This window comes from Perissodus microlepis, chromosome 3 (assembly GCF_051167445.1).
Source record: "Perissodus microlepis isolate ML-2025 ecotype Zambia chromosome 3, ASM5116744v1, whole genome shotgun sequence".
Taxonomy (NCBI): Eukaryota; Metazoa; Chordata; class Actinopteri; order Cichliformes; family Cichlidae; genus Perissodus; species Perissodus microlepis.
This window is the reverse complement of record NC_140463.1, coordinates 36,537,226-36,559,150: the sequence shown is the minus strand read 5'-3', so window position 1 is coordinate 36,559,150 and position 21,925 is coordinate 36,537,226. Positions and strand designations below refer to the sequence as shown.

At 42.5% G+C, this 21,925-nt stretch overlaps 1 protein-coding gene across 7 annotated transcripts in view; it reads left to right on the top strand.

Annotated features, from left to right (window-relative positions):
- The window catches only part of LOC146391372 (adhesion G protein-coupled receptor L3), a 253,907-nt gene that overhangs the window by 191,941 nt on the left and 40,041 nt on the right, over positions 1 to 21,925 (top strand). For all 7 annotated transcript variants that reach the window (XM_084924260.1, XM_084924263.1, XM_084924262.1 and 4 more), the window contains 3 exons: positions 2,466 to 2,588; positions 6,036 to 6,241; positions 9,331 to 9,507. In XM_084924260.1, coding sequence (XP_084780386.1) covers positions 2,466 to 2,588; positions 6,036 to 6,241; positions 9,331 to 9,507 — 506 coding nt within the window. The remainder of the gene's footprint in view (positions 1 to 2,465; positions 2,589 to 6,035; positions 6,242 to 9,330; positions 9,508 to 21,925) is intronic.

Here is a 21,925-nt window from a genome sequence, read left to right as displayed (position 1 = left end):
TTCAGACACAACAGCTGTTGAACTGCTGCAGAAGCGAGCTTGTCTTGTCCCGTCGGTCTTTATTTTCTCCTTGCATCGTTCACTCTCTGTGCTCTTCAAGAGAAAAAGATTCCTCAGAATGAAGGTGTCTTTTTTTTTTTAATAAAGCAAAGACAGCCTTTGTTGTTACAGTTTAGGGGAAAAACAACATTGCCATGTGTAAACTGTACACAGTCGCAACAGATAACTTCTTCTGTCAATGCTGAGTGAATCAAGAGAGGATGTGGTGTATTTAGAGCTCTTTGGCGATGCAGTGATTAATAAAACCAGCTGCTACACGATGAATGCTTTTTGGAATCAATATAGCAATTGGAGATTTCTTTGCAGTTTGCTAGCATCTGCTCTAGCTGTTAGCTGTAAGATTTTCTGACTACAGTTTAAATATTCCATCAGTCATAATCAATAACAAATTTCTTACCCAGGCTTGTGTTGTTGCTTGGTGTAGGTACAGTAATATACAAAGCATAATTACTCTACTGCTCTAAAATTCTGGCTTTTGAAAAACAGCTTTCCTTCGTGTACCTATGAAGCATAAAAACTGATGAGAGTTGTAAACGACCATCTAATGAATGGATTTGGATGACTTATGATTTTGAATCTAATATCTGTTACCATCACGAATGGGACATGTTATTACCTAATGTGAGCTTATCGTGTGAAAAGTTTGATTGATCATCAGAGGAAACTTTGTTATGTTAGCATAGTTTGAAACTTTGGTGCTGATTAAAGAAGCAATAGATCTTTCTAGTTGAGTTTCCAGAACATCAGCTAATAATAGCGTCAAAATGCAGCTCTAAAAAATGACTTTCTTTTGGAAAATAGCTGAAAAACTGATGATTTCCTGCAGCATTGTCTGCTACTCCCTCCACTATCCAGTGCAATCTGGCTTCCCTAAATATAAATTGGGAGTAGCTTGTTGACGAGGCCAGACGTATTTTCACGAATTAAAGAGGCTGATCAGTTTGTCCTATCCGGTGTTTAGGTGATGACGTATGAACCCTGTTTCCGGGTCGAAACTACTCTGCGTTTATTAATGCTGTTGTCTTTTTAACGTGTTTTATTGCTTTGTATCTTGTTCTATGAAATCTCAACAAGCCCCTACAAAGTCAGTGATCACTGTTGGCCTCTCTCGGTTTTTATTGTCACTGTTCATTTTAAACTCAGTTTTTAAAACCTTACGATAACTACAGCCCAGCCCATGCAGCCGTATGTTAATGACTAAGCTTATATTGTGGATGGATTATCTCAATTGTTCTCCTGACTGAAGTTCAGTCCGTTTACAGGATCCTGTCATGTAATTGCATCTGTCCCAAACTATCAGGAACCCTCACATTAAAAAGTTAGCGTTCATCCTCCAGCTTCACTGTGTTTATGTTATGCTAACCATAGCTGTTTAGCTAGCCACCACATAGCACATCATTATATACAGCTAATCCAACTTCAGTAACCCTACAAATGTCATTGCTGTTTACTTTTCTGTCTTCAGTTATGTTGGAAGTGATAGCAGAGCTGTACGTTTTAATTTTTTCAGAAATCTCTCGGTCAGAACATGCTATATCATGTTTAGGTGGGAACTAGCGAGCTAACTTCCGGCTAACTTCTAACTCTGTTAAAGTTAATAAACTCTGTTTTCATGGATGCCTGGATTTTAAACTTAATTGTTGCAGCCACATTGATCATTTTATTACAGATGAAATAATTTAGCCAGTGACTGTCTGTGATGCTGCAGTGTACATTTTACTTTGGGACCTGAAGCAGAGGTTGAGGTTGGACCCGGAAATGGCTAATGACGTCAGACTTAATGACGGTTATCCATGAAGGGAGTTGCAAACCCTGGTGTTTATCTTTTTCTGGGACTAGTGCTTCAAACTCAAGCCAAGTTTATTGCTTCTTTAACCATCTTTGCTCATGTCATCAATTAAAATGAAAAAATTGCATTAGATAATACAACATGCCATTGAAATAAAGCAGTGATTGTTTGACTGTGTACATATTTTATTAAGACTTTTCAAAGTGTTCCCAAACTTTTGGGTACTGCTCTGCATGCTTATTTACGGGCTTGGAAAAACAAAAATTTGATACAGTGATTCAGTCAGTTGCTTGTTGTTGTTCTTCCCAGGAGCCATTTTGTAAACCAGTCATGGAAGTCATAGAAAAGTCAAAAAAATAAGTAAAGTCAGCTTGGTTTGAATTGGGGAAAAGAACATCCAGCTCTCTGTCAAGGCTATAACTCTGAGATTTTTTTATTAATGTTGTAAAAGAAGTGAGTCAGACTCAGCCAGTCTGCAAAATACTTTCCATGTACTCGATACTCTAACTAAATTCTTAGCTGAGAGACAGGACCCCAGTGTCCAAAGCGGTTGCTGTAGCCCTCTATTGATTGCTTAATGTTGTTTGCTTGCTTGGGTTTGTTCTGTTTTGTGCAGAGCTGGAGGTAGCGAGAATGAGCACAGATGGGAATTTGCCTGATCTGAAGTTCCCACAATCCGGAGGACAAGGCAACTCTATCCACCTCTCAGCGAACACACTGAAGCAGCACGGAAGAAACGGTAAGAAGTTCGACCTTTTGAATTTGCTTTTATTGCTCCCGTATTGTGGGTTTGAAGTGCAATCATGGCTCATGCGCGCCTTCACTCTGTGTTTTATTATTCGGGGTTATGATAAATTTAAGAGAAAAGTTTCAACTTTGCTACAATAGAAATATTGTTATGTTACTTGGCTTACGAGAGCTGCTGTAATTAATCAAAACTTCTTTTGCTGTTTGTCGTCTTTTCTTTTTTGCTTCTTCCACTTGTGTCATTGCATGGGCCTCCATTGGTTTTGGAGGAATTTTATCACAGATGCTGGTGAATAACTTTCGCTTTGCTACCCCAGTCCTTTGTTGGTCTGCATATAAAGCGCTTAGATCTTTCTGCAGCCTCTGAATAAGACCCTGGCTGTTGAATTAGTTACATTCAAGCTCTGCCACTAAACTGTAAATGAGGCAGTTAGACTCTATACATAGATATCTTTGGGAGCAGTGTCGCCCCATTTTTAGACTTTTATTATCAGCTCATGCAAATCAGAATCGACTCAAGCTGCGTCCCCGTGTCTGTGCTGGATGACTAAGTCCATGTCCAGCCGTGCCCAGGCGGATCATTATAGCAGGGTGGCGAATATTTCCCCGATATGCAGTTCCATAGCACCCAAATTGTTTTCTTTTCATCAGAGTGAGTGATCTCAGACACGGCGGGAGGGAACTTTGAATGCACAAAAGTGAGACAGCAGGAGGCAATGGGGAGAGGAAAAAGGAGGAAATGATTAACAAGAAAAATGGTTGCCTTTGTCAGTGCCAATAGGAGTCTGTTTTTTTTATTTAAGTCTGATGATTTCTGAATGATTTCTGCTTTTCTGCCTCGTGTGCAGCCATATTTGTAGCTCTGTCTGTTGTCTGTATTATGTGCTGCTCTGACTTTAGATTTAAGAAGCTTTGTTTAGTGAGTGGGTCCATTCGTTATCACTTTTAGCATTTTTCTAATTTGAGTGTGCTGTGTGAGCGGTATAAATAACATGACAGATTATCATGTGCATTGTTTTCACATTATGTAAGTACTGCACCCTAGGTTTGTGGACACAATCTAAAAAACATTGAGTATAAACCATTTTAAACTATAGTTCAGATACCTCGGCTCTCTGGTGCAAGAAAAGAAAGTGGCATCAACGGCGGAAGTACACTCAAGAATTGTTCAAGTGGCGGCAGCGGCAGCGGCGGCGGCGGCGGCAGCGGCGGCGGCAGCGGCGGCGGCTTTCGCCTCCCTCCAATGGTGCATCTGGAAGAAGACAAACGTCACCCTCATCACTAAATCCGCCTGTACTACACACTGGTATTGCCCATTCTTCTCTATGGATCCGAGACCTGGGTCATAATCAAGCACGACCTCAACAAGCTCGAGGTCTTCCAAATGTGCTGTTTGCATCAGATTCTCAGAGTGTCGCTCGGTGACCGTCTCAGCAACAGCGTGATATGTAGTCAATGTCACCAGCAGCCCTCGATGGAAGAGCTGATCCAGAAGTGACGACTTCATCTGCCGCATGAGTAACCATCGCCTGCCATATCGCCTTCTGCTGTAGCAGCAGAATCAAGAGTGATGCGCCCAAGAAGACTTGGATCAAGCAAATTGAAGATGATCTTAAACAACGACGTCTCATCCTCGAGCAAGCAAAGGTCAAGGCCAGATATCACAAGGCCTGGAAGTGCATCGTTGACCAAGATGGAAACCCTACGGCACCCACTGCGACGTATTGGCTTCGGGCGACCTGTCCTCCTGACGGCCAGCTAGGGAAAAAAGAAGAAAGAAATAAAGAAACTATAGTTCAATGCCAACATGAAGATGTCCCGTGAGCAAAGAAATTCTTTTCTAAAACTGACGCCAGGTGATGTTTCCTCTTTGAGCCTCTGTATCCGGTCCTTAAGTGATGACGTGACAAATCCTACTTCCGGGCCTAAAGTAGTCTGCGTTTAATATGGCTTTTGTGTTGTTAACATGTTTAATGTTTTGTATTTTCTTCTATTTAATCTCAAAAAGCTCCTAAAACAGTCAGTGATCACTGTTGACCTCCCTTGGCTTTTATTACCGCTAATCATTTATTTAAGCTCAGTTTTTAAAACCTTAGGATGTAACTACAGCCCAGCCCATGCAGCAGTATATGAATGACTAACCTCGTATTGTGGATGGATTATCTCAGTTGTTCTCCTGGCTGAAGTTTGGTCCTTTTACAGCATCCTACCATGCGTTTACATTTGTTCCTGACCACTGAGAACACTCACGTTAACTTTTATCAAGTGGAAAAAAAGTTAGCTTGTTTATATTATGCTAACATAGCTGTGTCGCTAGCGGTCACGTAGCACATCATTATATACCAGCTAGCCAAACTTCAGTAACCCTACAAACGTCACTGCTGTTTAGTTTTCTGTCTTCATTTATGTTGGAAGTGATAACAGAGATGTACGTTTTAATTTGTTTCCAAAACCCCGCAGCCAGGACATGCTATATTGTATTTAGATAGAAGCTAGCGAGCTAACTTCCTGCTAACTTCTAACTCCGTTAAATGTCATAAATTCTGTTTTCATGGATGCCTGGATGTTACACTCAATTGTTACACCTGGTAGAGCAGAACGCTGATCATTTTATTAAAGATGAAAGACTTTAGACAGTTTTTCAACTCTCAGTAATGCCATAGTGATCGTTTGATATATGGACCTGCAGCGGAGTTCAGGCCCAGACACGGCTAGTGACGTCAGACTTAACGACCGGATTCTAATTGAATATAAGCACAGACATCCATCTGTAGGCTGTAGCTGTGAATAGATTAAAGGAATTAGGTTATATCACTATCAGTTGACCGATATTGATATCGACCCTGTTGACTGATACTGATGCTGGTGATAAGGATGCCATTGGCCAGTACTTCTCTGTTGAGTCAGATCAATTTTGTTTTTGGGAAATGCTTCAAAAAAAATTACGTGACGAAGAGGAGAGAAGATTGAATTTTTTGTCATTTTTTTGTAAAGTACAGTAAAGATTTTTCAAAAAGTCAAGAATTAAAAAGTATTGGTAACAGTGTAGGAACAGAATATAAAAATTTAATTTTGCCTACTCATATCATGAACACCTGGGATTTTACTTTGTCTCTTGTACTTGACGTCATAATCAGTCTTATTATGATATGGAGCTTCCAGGCAGGACCACAGATGAGGTTTTTGGAATTAGTTAAGGAGGCCTTGTAGAGGGTTAGTATGATAGAAGAGGATGCTAAGGATAGGGTAGACACACGGAGGTGAATCACCTGCTGTGGAAAGAAGAAGATAAAGAAGATCCTTGAAGCTGGTGTTTCTCCAGAGCAGAGTGTGTGTGTGTGTGTGTGTGTGTGTCAAAGGTCTATTTTGAAATGAAGTGATACCCCATGCTGTGCATTCTTTAATTAGTGTGAAACTGTTCATAACTGTCCTCTTGCAGGTGAAATCCGAATAGCGTTCGTCCTGTACAAGCACATCGGGGTCTATCTTTCAACTGAGAACGCCAGCATGAAGCTGGGCAGCGAAGCCCTGGCCACCAACTACTCTGTGATCGTCAACTCGCCGGTCATCACAGCCGCCATCAACAAGGACTCTAACAAAGTCTACCTCTCTGACCCGGTCATTTTCACCATCAGACATCTGCAGGTAATTCTGTGCGTCTGCATGTTTGTGTATCCGAGAGATGGGTTTGACTTTCATGTCAGTGCGTCTGATTTTTTCATTCACGTACAAAAAAATGCGCTCGCACATTCACTTTCTTGATAGCACCTGTCATCACGATTTCCTCTATCACCGAAGCGTAACAAAACGTACAAATCCCATCACAAACCTGGGAAAATTAAGCGAATGTGAACAAGTTTTATTCAAGGAAAGGCGTGGGAAATTAAATTGTGGAAAACAACGTTGCTCACAGGGTGATGGCAAGAACGCCTTGTTGTTTATTAGTTTGAACAGCAACCTGATCTTCTGAACAAATATCAGTCATATTCGGCCTCGATGGAGGCTGCTTAGTCATTGTGGGGAGTCGTGACTTTTCCCTCTTGACTCCATTATCTTCTCCACACTCTGCTACCCTCAAAATATCCCTGTTTTGTCTGCAAACAGCGCCTTCAGCTATTACCGGAGATGTTGAGCAACCATAGGAGAATTGCGGCAGGTCTCGCGTGTGGGAGGGACCTGGAAGAAAGCTACAACAGCAGAAAAAAAAGGAAAAGGATCCAGAGCGCAGAGGGAGGGAGGGAATAAGAGAAAGGGACGATAGCTTATGGAAGTCAAAAATTAAGTGGTGGGGAAATGTCAGGGGGGCAATGTCAGCGCAGTTATTGCTCTGACTCACCTGCCTTAAGTGTAATTTGGAATTTGGACTGTAGATTCACTAATTTTACTGTTGCTCTAATGTTAGGGTACTGGCGCTTTTTATACCCTTTTCTAGCTCAGATCAAGTCATTTCAATAAAAAGTGCCCTTTTGGAAAAGCTTCTCCTGCTTGTAGTCCTGCAGTGTGCCAAGAGAGCCGCCTCGTCTTTTCCTCACGTAAATGTGCCCTCGCCAAAATAAAAAGATTTATTTTTAAAGCAAATCTCGTCCTCATGAGGGGCTGTACAGTTAATCGCATGATAGTCGTGATTATAATCTCGTCTTCCTCCGTTAATTAAATTTGATTGGTTGCATTATTATATATAGTATTGACTGCTGCATCAAATCGAGAGCTCCCTGTTCTTGTAAACCAAACAGAGGTGCTGCTGAATGAGCTCTTCGTTTAACGGGTCTCTATTTGCTTATTATTTTCTGGTGTGATAAAACTGTAAACACTGTGATATGTGAGTACTACTCTGCTCATTTACAACTCCATATGTCTGTTCTTGGATTGCTCTTGCTCTGGGTGGGATATATTAGGGTATTATATATATTAGGGTATATATTAGCAAGTGAACATTTTGTCCTCAGTGTTGATGTGTTAGCAGCAGAAAAAATGGTCAACTGTAAACATTTGAGGGAGTTTGACAAGGACCAAACTGTGATGGCCGGCACCAGTCTGCAGTGGGGATTATCTATCAAAAAGGGCTCCAGGGAAGTGTAGGGGGCTGCAGAGCTGTAGACCAGTCAGGGTGCCCGTGCTGACCTCTGTTCACCACCAAAACCATCAACAATGGTCACGTGAGCATAAGAACTGGATGCAGTGGAAGGTGTCCTGCTATGTTGAATCGTGTGTGTTGCTTACCTGAGGAACACCTGACACCAGGATGCATTATGCAATGTGATGCTTCAAACCTCGGGTCCTGCCGTTAATGCAGATGTTACTTTGACACCACCTACCTAAGCACTGTTGCGGATCATGTGCACCCTTTCATAAAAACTGTATTCCCTGATAGTGGCCTCTTTTAGCAGGATAATACCAGAAAGCAGAAATGGTTCAGGTATAATTTGAGGAGCACAACAACGAGTTTGAGGTGTTGACTTTGCCTCCAAATTCTGCAGATCTCGGTCCAATTGAGCATCTTTGGGATGTGCTGGACGAAGGAGTCGGATCCACAGATGTTCCACTTCGCACCTTGCAGGATTTATTGTTAACATCTTTGTGCCAAATACCACAGCAAAGCTTCAGGGGTCTCATGGAGTCCATGTCTCGACTGGTCAGGGCTGTTCTGGGAGTAAAATGGGAACCAGCACAGCATTAGGTATTGGTGTATTTATATGGGCCTTAGTACAGCTACAGTCCATCCACTGTGTGAAACAACTTGAGGTACATAGCAGCTTTATGTAAACTGAATCCAGCCACTGTATAGTGTAGGCATTACATTACTTCTATATTAGGCTTCCATACTAAATCCAAGGTACTTGTGTTATAGCTCCGCTAAGTTGAATCTAGCTCAACTTTGCCCTTGAAAATTAACATCTAAACCATGCGGTTTTGGATGACTGGTCGTCTGAGATGATGATGTGTCCTCTAGTTATGGTTTCGCTTCCTTGCCTCGCCACTTAATGGGACCAATTAAAGCCATTAATGGGACAGAGGGTCATCCTACCTCCTCTCCGTGTAATATTTAACGCAGGGTTTGGGTGTGTGAAGGGTAAACTAAATCTGCGGCAAATTTACATTCGCAGAGGATAAACGTTATTAGACTAATCACCCTGCAGCGTGTGAAACTATGAAAAGCTGCAGCATCGCCCAGCATCTCCAGCAAGAACGCAGACGCGTTTAACCTTGGAAGCTGAGGGTCGCTGTGGAAAGGATATCGTGCGTCTCTGTGTGCACGCTCGCTCTTTGTTTTCGTAGCTACAAAAGAATTGGGCTCAAGAGGAAGAGGCTGTTGATGTGTCTATTTATCAGCAGCTGCGTTCTGTTGTGCTTGTCTGTTACTCAGCCTCGGTGTTGTGGGTGACTTTTATGAAATGGCGAGCAAGATGGCAGGGAGGCGTGCCCGTCATTAGGACCGGAGCCCGGCACAGACAGCAGTGGTGCCCATTAAGCTGTGGGGCAGCTCACTGTCACGCAGTGAAAGTTAAAGAGAAAGGTCAAAAAAGCACAATGGATGACAGGCAAGGGGGCCGCTTGATGCTTTATGACAGCAAAAACACCTGCTATTCACTTTACAATGGATATGGATTGCATTGGGGAGAAATTGGACCCTTTTTTTGAGGATGTTTGCTCTGAAAATAAAAGTAAAGCAGAAATAAGCCAAGCAAATGTGCGATTAACTTCAAATCCCTTTGCTGTCTTTTCCCCCCGAACAGCAATCTGAGGAGAACTTCAACCCCAACTGTTCGTTCTGGAGCTACAGCAAGCGAACCATGACTGGTTACTGGTCGACGCAGGACTGCCGCTTGCTAGGCACCAACAGGACACACACCACATGCTCCTGTACACATCTGACCAACTTTGCTGTCCTCATGGCTCACGTGGATGTAAAGGTGAGCCAGTTTTTTAAACTTGTTTTAACCTCAGAAACACATTGATCCGTCATGGTTTACACAAGCGACTCCTTCCAACGTGGTTTGCTGGCGATAAAAAGCTGGTTCACGTCGTATAAAGTTGATATCTACCTTGGAGTTTATTATATGTTTTATACTTGCTTTGCTTTTCAATTTAGCGGGTAATCGACTGCCAGCTGTTTTCTGACCTTCACAAGGCTTTTGTCTGCTAACATTTAAAGTACCTGCATTCATACGCTTTTAAACAATGACCCTGTGTCAGTGCGTATTGATTGCAGCCATCTTAAATCTCCATTTGTGTGAAGTAACCCAATATGTGATGGCTCCACTGTGTTGTGTTGTTTTGGGTTTTGTGAGCAGCGGCTTTCAGAAATGCATTTTATGCTTTGCCTTCATAAATAATGATTTGTTTTTGGCCTTCAAGCCTTTGTTGAAGCTCTGTGAATGGGCCTTGGTCGATGTAGTGCTAAAAGACGTGTTTTCACCTGTCCTTGTACGGGCTCTCTCTTAAAAAACCTCACACGGGAGCTTCTCTCCACTTCAAAATTCCACTTTCGATTGTATTCCCGGAGGCAGTTAGCCTAGCGTAAAGACTGGAGGCTGCTATCCTGGCGTTGGACAAACTTAGAGGGGTTAATGGAAGCTGTACAAAAAAGTACAAAAGAATAGTAGATTTGAGATTTTGGGTGAAGTTAATACTGTGCATGTTGGAGCTGGCAAATAAAAAAACGTCTTTTTCCGTGTCCAGCCATGAAGGAAGCCATGTTTTAGTTCTGATGTTGATAGACAGCTTAATTATTTCTGTCACAGGAAGTTTAGGAGCTGACTGCTGACAGAGCAGACTAGTTTTTGGTATCTGTTATGGCATCTGTCTCTTCAGAGTGTCTCTTATAATTCAGCGGCAGAAAAGAAATATACACTCTGTCTGCACCATTCCAGCTGGCCCCTGTCCACATAACCACTAGACCTTCCTTCACCTTCCCGTCTTTCCGAGTCTGATTCTATCCCGCTTTTTTATTGTAGTGACAGAGCATACATCTAAGTTTTAAAAAACTAAACAATTATGCACATAATTTAAAAAGAAATGTTAAAAAAATGTTAAATCTTAAATGTAGAGGAATGTGGCATCACCTGAATTATTGAACATAGCTGGCCAATACCACAGAATTAAAGTTATTAAGACTAATAAAAACATTTCTCTTGATATGTCAGTCATTCAGGTCTTGGTAGTCCTAAGTGTTTGAGCTGAAAGCAACTGGGCTTCTTTTGTTGGTTCATGAAGACATTTGTACCCCTGTGAGGAATCTTGGAGTTATTTTTATCAAGGATATGTCCCTTAGTGCGCATATTAAACAAATATGTAAGACTGCCTTAATTCATGTTTGCAATATCACTAAAATTAGAAACGTGATGCTGAAAAACTAGCTTGTGCATTTATTACTTTTAGACTTGACTGTTGCAGTTCATTATTATCAAATCGCTCTACAAACTCCCTGAAAAGACTTCAGTTGATCCAAAATGCTGCAGTAAGATGACTGACATGGACTAGAAAGAGAGAGCATATTCCTCCCATATTATATTCTGTTCACTGGCTCCTTCCCCTCACATACAACATCTTGAATAATCAGGCTCCATCTTATCTTAAAGACTTCATAGTATCATATTATCCCAACAGAGCACTTTCCTCTCAGACTGCTGGCTTACTTGTGGTTCCTGGAGTATTTAAAAGTAGATGTAAAAGGAGGCAGCGGCTTCAGCTTCTGTGGAAACAGCTCCCAGTTTGGATTCGGTAGACAGACACCATCTCTACTTCTATGATTAGGCTTAAAACTTTCCAGTTTGATAAAGCTCATAGTTAGTGTTGGATCAGGTCACCCCGAACCACCCCTCGGTTATTGCCCCACACCCAACTGGTCACAGCAGATGGCCGCCCGTCCCTGAGCCTGGTTTTGCCAGAGGTTTCTTCCTGTTTTTCATCCCTACTGTTGTCAAGCGCTTGCTTATAGGTGTCGTTGTTGGGGTTTTCTCTGTATTATTGTCGGGTCTTTACCTTAATATAAAGCGCACTACGATTAGGGATGGGAATTGATACGATTTTCACGATTCCGATTCCATTTTCGATTCTGTTGAACGATTCGATTCTTTATCGATTCTTGTTTTTAAAAAAGGAGAACACACAGGCCGATTAGCTTAGAATTTTGTTTTATATCTTCTCTTTGAACAAGATAGAAATTTAGGAGTAACATGGCCTTACAAACCCAACAGTGAGATCTTAAGAGATCCAGAGCCTACGGCTCTTCAATGGGGTGTCACAGGGTCCCCAGGAAAAAAAATTGTAAATGTAAAATAATAAAATAAATATTCTTCTGTAGCAATAATTACAATTACACAAGAATATCCAGTAATGTCACTGCCTCCAATTAAACACATTCACTTAATAAAAATCGAGGGGATCTGCTGTGGCAAATGGGTGCAAGCCTTTGACCACAAACTTAGTCACTGCTCGGTGACACTCGTCCTGGCCTGAAAGGAGATGCTAACGGTAGACTGCGGCGAGAACTGCCAGCGTCTGAGGCAGCCAGACTCTGTCTCTCTCATCATGGTCACCTAAATGCACAGTAATGGCAGGTTTTGTAATAAGGCAGATCGCGCTAACATAATATGCACTGTTAGTTGATTATTTACCTGCCGCATTAACGGGAGAGGACGTGCAAACGTTACCGCTGCTGCTGGGTTGAGATTCACGAGTCCGGAGCGGAATTAAAAACACGACATTCATTTAAGGTCATCGTGTGTTTTGTGAGCAAATGCTTTTGCATATTCGTAGTGTTTCCTCCCTGAAATGAAAAAGCATAACCAAACTTTTGAGCGTTTGTGCTGCTTAGGCGCCATGTTTCCTGCCAGGTAAATGACGCTCCGCAACGTGGTGACGTCATTCGAGGCGACTGGAATCGTTCGTTTGCAAAAATGGCAAACAATTCCAATTGAAACAGTGGGAACCGGTTCTCAACTCCCATCCGTAACTACGATGACTGTTGGTGCTATATAAATAAAATTGATTTTATATTTGCTTCACAACCAAGAGGCTTCTTTAGTTCTAAAAGCCATTGTGGTGTCCCAGGTTTTGAACCTCTGGTGGGGTCCTGAGAGTCGTCATATGCAAGGTGTGGGTCATTATGGTCACAGAAGCAAATGATAAAATTGACTTGATGAACTAGAACAAGGTAAGGATGTTGTACCTTCAAACATTCTCAAGAAAAATATATTTTATGTGATTTATTACATAAGAATAGTGATAAAGTTAATACTCTTCTGTCAACAAATTGTAGTATGCCAATCCCCCTGGCATCTGCAACTTCTTGTAGAGGTTTTCAACAGTTCTGACAACAGCTCGCTAAAAAAGTTTGACCACTTTTCCGAGCACAATTCCTTCAGTTACAAGATGCCTGAGGGTTATGTTGCATGTACAGCCAGTTTCAAATCTCACCACAGGCTTCAAATAAAAGTTTTTTTTACTGAGCAGGCCATTTCCTTAGCCCTCTCTTTCTTCCTTTTTTGCAACTATTCCTCAGTGAATGTGCTTGTGTTCTTAGGATCATTATGTGTTTCCGCTTTCAGGTTCAGCTTCAACTTTTGGATTTATTTTCAAGGACTCTTCATTATAATTCAGAATTCTTAGTGTTCGTCACCCGGGGGAGGCGTCCGTGTCAATGCCTCTCTGAAGACACGCCCGCATATCAAGAAGTCAAAGGCTATTCACTAGAAACGCTTCCTGTGCTCAGAGAAATGTTACATTTAAAAATCTGTGTTTGCTGATGTGTGTTTCACAGAGAGAGTCGCAGCAAAGGCAGAGAAAGACCAATGATTATAATGTTTAATGCAGATAATATCTCTTCTGGAATATTTTGGGGGCCTCTTTATTTTCTCTTTGTCTCTTTGTGCTCAAAGGAAAGGTTGTTTTCTTTTTCCCGTCCACTCCAACAAGATGTAAGGGGCTATTTGTACATCTTTTTCACAATCTAGTACCAATTTCATGCATTTTCAAGGTTCTCCTCCCAAATAGCGGTTTTGGCATCTGAGGAGCACTGCAAAATTGCTGTGCCAAAAGTTGGAACTGCTAAATGGATATGGTAGACACTACTGCAACAACTTCTCCAAAAATTGGCAGGTGCAGCGTCTACCACGATTCTTATTCCCACTAAAATGACACCAACCTCTGCAAAGTATTGCTACGTAACATTTGATTCTCAATCCTATCAAAGTGATGGCTGATTCTCAGACTGCACAAAAGTAGAATTGGCTCTCCGCCTGCACCACTCTTTCACTCTTTTTTCTTTTTGGGGCTTTGGGAATGTATTGGCAGGTTTCCTGCTGCTGTAGATGAAACAGGGAGCAGGAAACTGACATGTCATTATATTTGACACAAGCTACAGGTTGAGTCATCTTGTATTTTTCTGATACATCATTTTTTTTTTGCACGTGATCTTCACCAACCCTCTTTAAAAGATTAACCTATATTTTAATTAGGTACCTTTTTGGAGAGAGCATAACTAAAAAAAAACTGCAAGCTGGAGGTGGTGGCTTTCCACACATCCAAATACTTTTTTAAATTAAAAAAGTAGTCCATTAAATTTTTATTTCAGAGCTAATACGAGTTTCCTGTGCAGCAAATTTGAACCCACAAATAAAACAAACGCCGACTAAAGAAACGGGCAGAAACCTTAAGAAGTAAAGCCTTTCATACACTGGAAGCGTAAAATCCATGCAAATATTTTGTATGTTAAATATCTTTTGGACAAACTTATTCTTAATGCAGCCGTTCACACTGTCTGTGTAACTTCTATTGCATTTATCTTTTTGCACCAAGCTTGATTTTTCTCAGATTTATCCGATCTGAACAAACAGACCTGACTAATCAAACCACTGCATTTGATAACAAGTGTTCTCAGAACTCAAAACGCAAACCACTACTGAATATACAAATAATAATAATAGGACTGTTTTACCTGATTTAGCCAGACGCTGCTCCGGGACAGTCAGTTCTCTGAAATGATTTCCCTGCCTCCTCAAACATGGTTTCGACTCTGCCAGCTAGAGCTCAAAGTGTCGCACTAACATCTTCAAATATGTACTAAAGCATTCGTGATACAGCTTCAACTCCTGGATCAAACCATGAAATTTTCCCTGCTGCTGCTTTCTTTTGAGAATTCGATGAACCCAGAATCTCAGTTTCCTCCTTTTCTTGTGGAGAAATGTCTCGACCAGCTCGCCGTGGCTTGATGTCGACTTTTTTCACAGTGTTTTTTTTTTGTTGTTGTTGTTGTTGTTTTTTTGTTAGGAAAATTTTTTGGCAAAAATACAACATGTTCAGTGTGTATATATGTTACATGAAAAGTTTGGATACAAAGTTTAGATATTAGAACACAGCGCAGCAATTCCTATTGAGACAGCACATCCCGAGCAGCACAGGCACCCAGGAAGAGGATCTCACAGCAGGCCTCAAACTGATGGAAAGCAGGCACACCCAAAATCCAGGAAGGACACCGGCTGGCACAACCAGGGCGCTGGTTCTTACACCCAATGGCATCTGCACCATATTGGTGGAGAATAGTCGTCAGTGGTTGTTTTTGAAGGAGTAGGGTTCACACTGCACGTTGGAGTATCATGTAATACCATGATGTCCTATCTTTTGGCTCTCACGCGTCATAAAATGCTGTCTTTGTTTGGTGTTCTGCTTCTAAGGGTGATTTTTAATAAGAGAAAGTGGCTAAGTCACCATGTTTTGGTTGTTTTTTTTTCTTCTCACTACACACATAACCCACACAGAGTCTTGTATGGTGTGGTTTACTTCTAGCTAGAGAGAGCCACTGTTTGTCACTCAGCAGCATGACTTTTGGACCCACTAAGCTCCCTGCAGGGTGAGTCTGGAATAGTGAGGGAGCCACGAAGAATGGGAGCCTTCACGCAATGAAAGCAAAGCAGCAGAAAAAAAGAGAAGAAAGGGATGCAGTAAAAGGAGCTCTTTTAGTCAAGGCAATCACTAACATTTTGGAAAGCTTGGCTTGCTTGTGGCACTGCATTCAGCCGCGGAAAGTGGACTGTAGTTACACCCCGGCTATGAGTGATAGTGTTTTTTTTCCACCCTGCCCTATTCTTTATCTTTTCTACTTGTACGTTATAAAAGGCGGCTTGTTCCAAGGTGGCTCTGAATTGAAGCCACGGAGGCTTTTTATTTGACAAACTGTCACCGTGCTGGATCTGAGAACACTCTGAATGGAGGGGAAAAAATAGGCAGTGTGTGCACGCGCGACTGGATGTGTGCAAGAAAGAGGCAGAGAAAGAAATTTCATAAACTGAAGAGACTATCTGTTTTTGTATCCATGGCAACAGGACATACCACTGCTCATCTTTGCATTGTTATTACTCATTACCCTCAGAGCCACAGATTGTTTTTGCCTTGTTTATTTCTCAGTAGCATCGGCAAAAAGGAGGGAAAAAAGAGGGAGATCGGCAAGTTGTAATTACAATTTTTCCTTTTGAGGACGGAGACTCACTGCAGTATCACCATCATCATTAACACCCCCCCCCCCCCCCCCCCCCCCCCCAATGCATGCACACTAGCCAGAAATAATGAGCCTTATATCCACAGACCCACACGTTGGGCCTTAATAAACTGTCATCGGTATCAGCGTTACATTTATAACCCCAAGTTATGATTGCATTCAAAGTCTGCACGCGTCAAATTAGAAGAGGCGAAATGTTTCTGCTTGCCCGTCTGACATTATGAATGCTGTCATTTTTTGTCCTTGACAGCGGTTTGAAGTTGCTTCATGCTTTCGTATGTGCCCAGCAGAATTTTAATGTGGGCTTTCTTTGTTTTGTTTTTATGTTTTTTCCCGTAAAGCTCAAATCTGGTTTAAAAAAAAATTAACACGCTGACTTCATTTTATTTGAATGTAGGTCTATTCCTCAAGTGATACATTGTTTCAAAATAACAATCATCATACGATTTGTATGTAATTTCACCCGACACGTGATACAGTCTTTGGTGTCACTCCTTTTAGGCCAAGCATTTGTTACAAAAGCGATACATGTGCACTCTTTTACTTTTCGGTGTAAGAGTGACACATTGTAATCACGCTCAACTTGACCATGATGAGTGTGGTCAACGTAAATTTGTATCCACCACTGGAATCTACTGAAAAGTATGCGTGGTTAGTAGACACTCTCAGCAGTTTAAATTCCAGACTGTCTCTCATTGGGATTCATTATTTTTGAAGTCAATTAGTTCCTTAGACTAATTCAGATATTGTGCATTCTGAATCACTGAAGAAAATGAGCAAGCCAGCACGCAGAGGCCCAACTGTTTCTAGTGCTTCTGGTCAAATGTTCCCAAAAGGGGACCAATAATGCTTATTTCCATAGTCCACTGTAAGCGATTTGTTCACTGGGTATCACTTTGTAGATGACCACCCAATGCTACCACACACACTAGGCTCCGGTTGACCCCTTAATATATTTACCAGCCTGCCCTATGTCAGTCAGCAGTATCACTTTCATTGTCAGTTGTTTTATTTTCGCTCATTTCTCCAGCCTTTATTTGGCCTGTCGTAGCAGAATGTCAGTCACTTACATGGTCTCTGGTTGTTGCTAGTTGCTCCCTGTGTAGACGCCGGTCTCCCCGGGCGTCTGTCTGGAATGAAAAAAGCGTGTGTGTTTAAGACATAAAAGAAAAATGTGGGGCAGAAAAACATTGGAGGACAAATCGAATGTGCACAAAAGTGCGTCGCCCTGCTAAGTAACATGGACGCCGTACGACCGGGCCGCCCTTGCGCCGCAGTGAGTAAATTTCAGAGTAAATTACGTCTGCCCACTTTAGAGACCCTTACATGGAGTCCCATCAAGCCGGCTTGTTGTTGTAAGGCTAGGCGCAGAGGCACTGTAGATCACATCATTTGCCACCCTGCCTGGGCAGACCCCCCCTCCACCTGCAGTAAAAGGAACTTTTCAGCAGAGACATTGTGTTTGGCGACGTCTCAGTCATCATCCACCTCCCGGAACAAAGAAATCATCCCGCAGTAAATCCATCACCCAGGTGTAGATACATTCCCTGCTCCTACTCTCTGTTTCTATAGCTTTGTCTCTTTTTCTCTCTTCTTCTTCCTTTGCTGTTTCTTTCTCTCTGACCGGGCCCCTCTTCAATTGAAGGTGAGATTGTGATAGATAGAGGCTGCAGTCGCTGCACAGCCAGCTAGCCCAGGAGACCTCGGGGTCCTCTCGCAATGCACCATGGCCGGTACCACCCACTGCATCGACGGCTCTGTCGCACGTCGGGCTGAAAACAAGACTAATGTGTCACACGCACCGCACACCGCAGAGCATGCAAGCGCAAACATCGGCATCTGTTGACACCTTCTGCATAAGCGTCCTTCTAAAGTATAAGGAAATCAGCCTTAGTTTCACACGTCTCCTCTGTCTTGTCAGTAAGAGCATCCACTGTTGTTACAGGCTACAAGGGGAATTGGAAAACACAGATGAGCTCCCCTTTAAGAGACAATTACATGATAATAACTGATAATTTTATGAAGTTGCGCACGTATAATAAATGAAGCTTGTAGTCAGTCATCTGCTGCCAGTCAATTCTTCACATCACTTCTTCCTTGCCACGCTGTCAAACTCAGTGCTGGCATCATTGCTGTAGTCCAATCACCTTCTTGTCCACCTTCTTTGAGCCAATCAGCCTCCACTTTGTTTACTTTAAATCTCAATGCTCTTCCATCATTCTCCCTTTCATATTTTCTTCCTGCAACTCACCTCCTCTCAATCTCCATTTAACCAATGTCACTCATCCAAACTTCCATCTCCATCTTCACCACCACCAGCGTCTAGACCAATCTAAGTGCCCTAATTCCAGTCACCGTTGGGTTCCTGTTCTGCCACGATGGGTCATCGGAGTCTAATCGCCAAATAGATTAATTAATTTCTCTGTCTTAATAAATCATGTTCAGTTCTTCCAAATGAGCTCTCCTCAATGAACTAAATTAAGGCCTCCGTGATTTAAGGAGTTAACACGCAGCGTATATGTCAGAAATGGGAGAAACGGGTAGCTGCGACTAAGATTATCACAAGGGCATCGAGCGCTGTCAGTGCTGTATGCGCTACCACTTAAGTTTGCTAATTTGGGTCTATCTGGCCACAGAGCTGATTCCTTTGACTGATTCTGCAATCCGAGCAGAGAAACGCCGTTGGCCACATAAACAAATTAAAAGCGTTCTCACAGACGGCGTCTGCGTGTGAGAGATTACGCGTCTCTTGTATCTTTTCAGGACGATTGCAGAAAAGCTTTTGGAGGAATTGACGCAAATGAGTTTACTTTGATGAGACTTCGCAAGGATAACTCTAACCTTGAGATGTAACCCTCACTGAGCCTCAAGACATTCACCGCAATTAATAAATTCATTCTACTCAACTTCATAAAGAAGACAGGGTTTAGCTGTTTCTCATAGGAGCGCTGAGCTTGGACACCGCGTTAAAATTTCAAATGAATCATCTGACCGCCATAGTACTTGTTTGCACTGGCGGCTCCAGTTGGTTTTCGGTTACATGTTGCTTTGTCGTTGTATAAACCAATCTAGTAGGTCAGTTGGTCTCACTTTTGAAGAATCAACATACGATTGGTGGCAACCAATCTGCTTTATACATATTTTTGAAGATTTCCTCCTCCGCTTGCTAAGCGATGACGTATCAACCTGCTTCTGACTCCAAGCTCCTGCTGCGTTCATTAAGGCTGTTAGCTCTTTAATGTGTTGTAATGCTCTGTATCTTATTTTAGTTAGTATAAACAAGCCCCTGAAAACTGACTTTTTATTAGCCCTGTCCATGTGCCACACATCTTTAAGCTCAGTTTTTAAAACCTTATGACGTAACTGCAGCCAATGGGCTCAAAGTTTACCAGACACCAAATATTTAAATGCTTAAGAAAAGAGTCACTCTGAGGCTAATTAAGATTTCAATCGTGAGTTATCCAAACCATGCAGCAGCAGATTAATGACTAACCTTGTGTTCTGGATGGATCGTCTCAGGCGTTCTGGATGGAGACTATCTGAGACTGTCTGGATGGATAGTCTCAGAAGTTCCTGATGGCCAGAGACAAATGCAGTCATATGGCAGGAAAAACCCTAAACATCGACCAAACTTCAGTCTACAGAACACCCGAGACCGGCGGTGTCGAACTCCAGGCAGGTTTTAGATACGTCCTCGATCCAACACAGCTGATTTAAATAGCTAAACTGCCCCCTCAACATGTCTTGAAGTTCTCCGGAGGCCTGGTAATGAACTAATCATTTGATTCAGGTGTGTTGACCCAGGGTAAGATCTAAAACCTGCAGGACACCGGCCCCCGAGACCTGGAGTTGGGCACCCCTGGTCTCAGGTGTTCTCTCGACTGAAGTTTGGTCCGTGTTCAGTGTTTTTCCTGCCATATGACTGCATTTGTCTCCGCCAATCAAGAACAGTCACATTAACTTCTGCTTAAGGGTAAATTTAACGCTCATCCCCCATACTCGCTATGCTAATATGTAACCATCTGCTTGCTAGTGGTAAATGCAAAGTCAGAAGTTTTTTAATATAGGCTTAAACACCCCAGCTCAAAGAATATAGACCTGTAGGCCATTATTTGCGTAGTAAATGTATGTGCTAGGATAAGCCCGTGTGAGCCGTTGAGATAGTAGTAAGTGCCACTATTCCCAACAGACCAGTAAGTATAAATCAGTGACACATCCCACTGGATGATGGAGAGGGTGATATTTAGGCAACATTCATCACTGTCATTATAGAACATCTCCATGCTTACACCATCAGACAGTAACTATGATGATGCAGCCAAGGTTCGCCGTGTATTTTATGGCGCAACAAAGAAAGTATGGTACAGCACTGTACAAGAGAGCAGTGGTTCAAAATAAATCTATTTATATGTTTAAGGCGCAGATGGAGAGGAGAGAAACCATGTTAACTTCCATAGCAACTCAAAGTCACGCTTGGACGTTATATCATAGTTATTGTAGCCTAGAACACAGTGTGACATTTGGTGCATGTGCTGAATGTCAACTCCCGCTACGCGAGCCGGAATCTCTCTCCCCCTCTCTCTCTCCCGGCCCTTTTAAATGTGACGAATTTGCCGAGAGCCCTGATTCATGTGCCCTCTCCGCAACTGTTTCTCATCCCCGTGCAGATCATAAATCCTTGGTCGTACCGTAGGTGAACTTGTCACATGACTCCCCGCAGTGGGGCCACTACCCCATAGCGCAACTGTCTGCCCTGCTTGACTGCGTTTCATGAGTCAGAGCCCAGCTCTGGAGGCATATGGGGAGATTTATGCATTTTAATTGGATTGGCTTCGTGACCCCACAGTAAGAGCGGTTATTTGAGGTATGAAGGATTGACACTCTGCTCTTGTCAATGCTCCTTACCTCCTCCACATCATTTCAGAGGCTGGTTTCCGGCTTCTGACACAGGATTCAATTCAGTTTTATTTATATAGCGTAAAATCACAACCACAGTCCCTTCCGGGCACTTTATATTGTGAGGTAAAGAGCCTGCAATAACACAGAGAGAAAACTAAAAATCAAGCAAACCCTTTGAGCAAGCACTTGGCAACAGTGGGAAGGAAGAACTCAATTTTAACAGGTAGAAACCTCCAGAAAAACCAGCCTCAGGGAGGGGCAGCTATCTGCCACGACTAGTTTAGGGGTGAGGGGAGGGAGACAGGACTCATGACACACTGTGGAAAAGAGTCAGAGAAGAATAACTAATGATTAAATACAAAGCGGTGTATAAAAACACAGAGGGTAAAAAATGTGAGGGACTGGGCGCTTAATTATGTCATCATAATTAAGCGCATGTGATGTGACGTCAAGTTAAGATGGCCCCGCCATTATTACCAATGCATTGTTGTGTGTGCTCTTTCTTGTAACACTGCTAGAGCTCCCACAAACCTTATTTTGTGTTGTGCGCACCCGGGCGTCTGTCTGGAATGAAAAAAGCGTGTGTGTTTAAGACATAAAAGAAAAATGTGGGGCAGAAAAACATTGGAGGACAAATCGAATGTGCACAAAAGTGCGTCGCCCTGCTAAGTAACATGGACGCCGTACGACCGGGCCGCCCTTGCGCCGCAGTGAGTAAATTTCAGAGTAAATTACGTCTGCCCACTTTAGAGACCCTTACATGGAGTCCCATCAAGCCGGCTTGTTGTTGTAAGGCTAGGCGCAGAGGCACTGTAGATCACATCATTTGCCACCCTGCCTGGGCAGACCCCCCCTCCACCTGCAGTAAAAGGAACTTTTCAGCAGAGACACTGTGTTTGGCGACGTCTCAGTCATCATCCACTTCCCGGAACAAA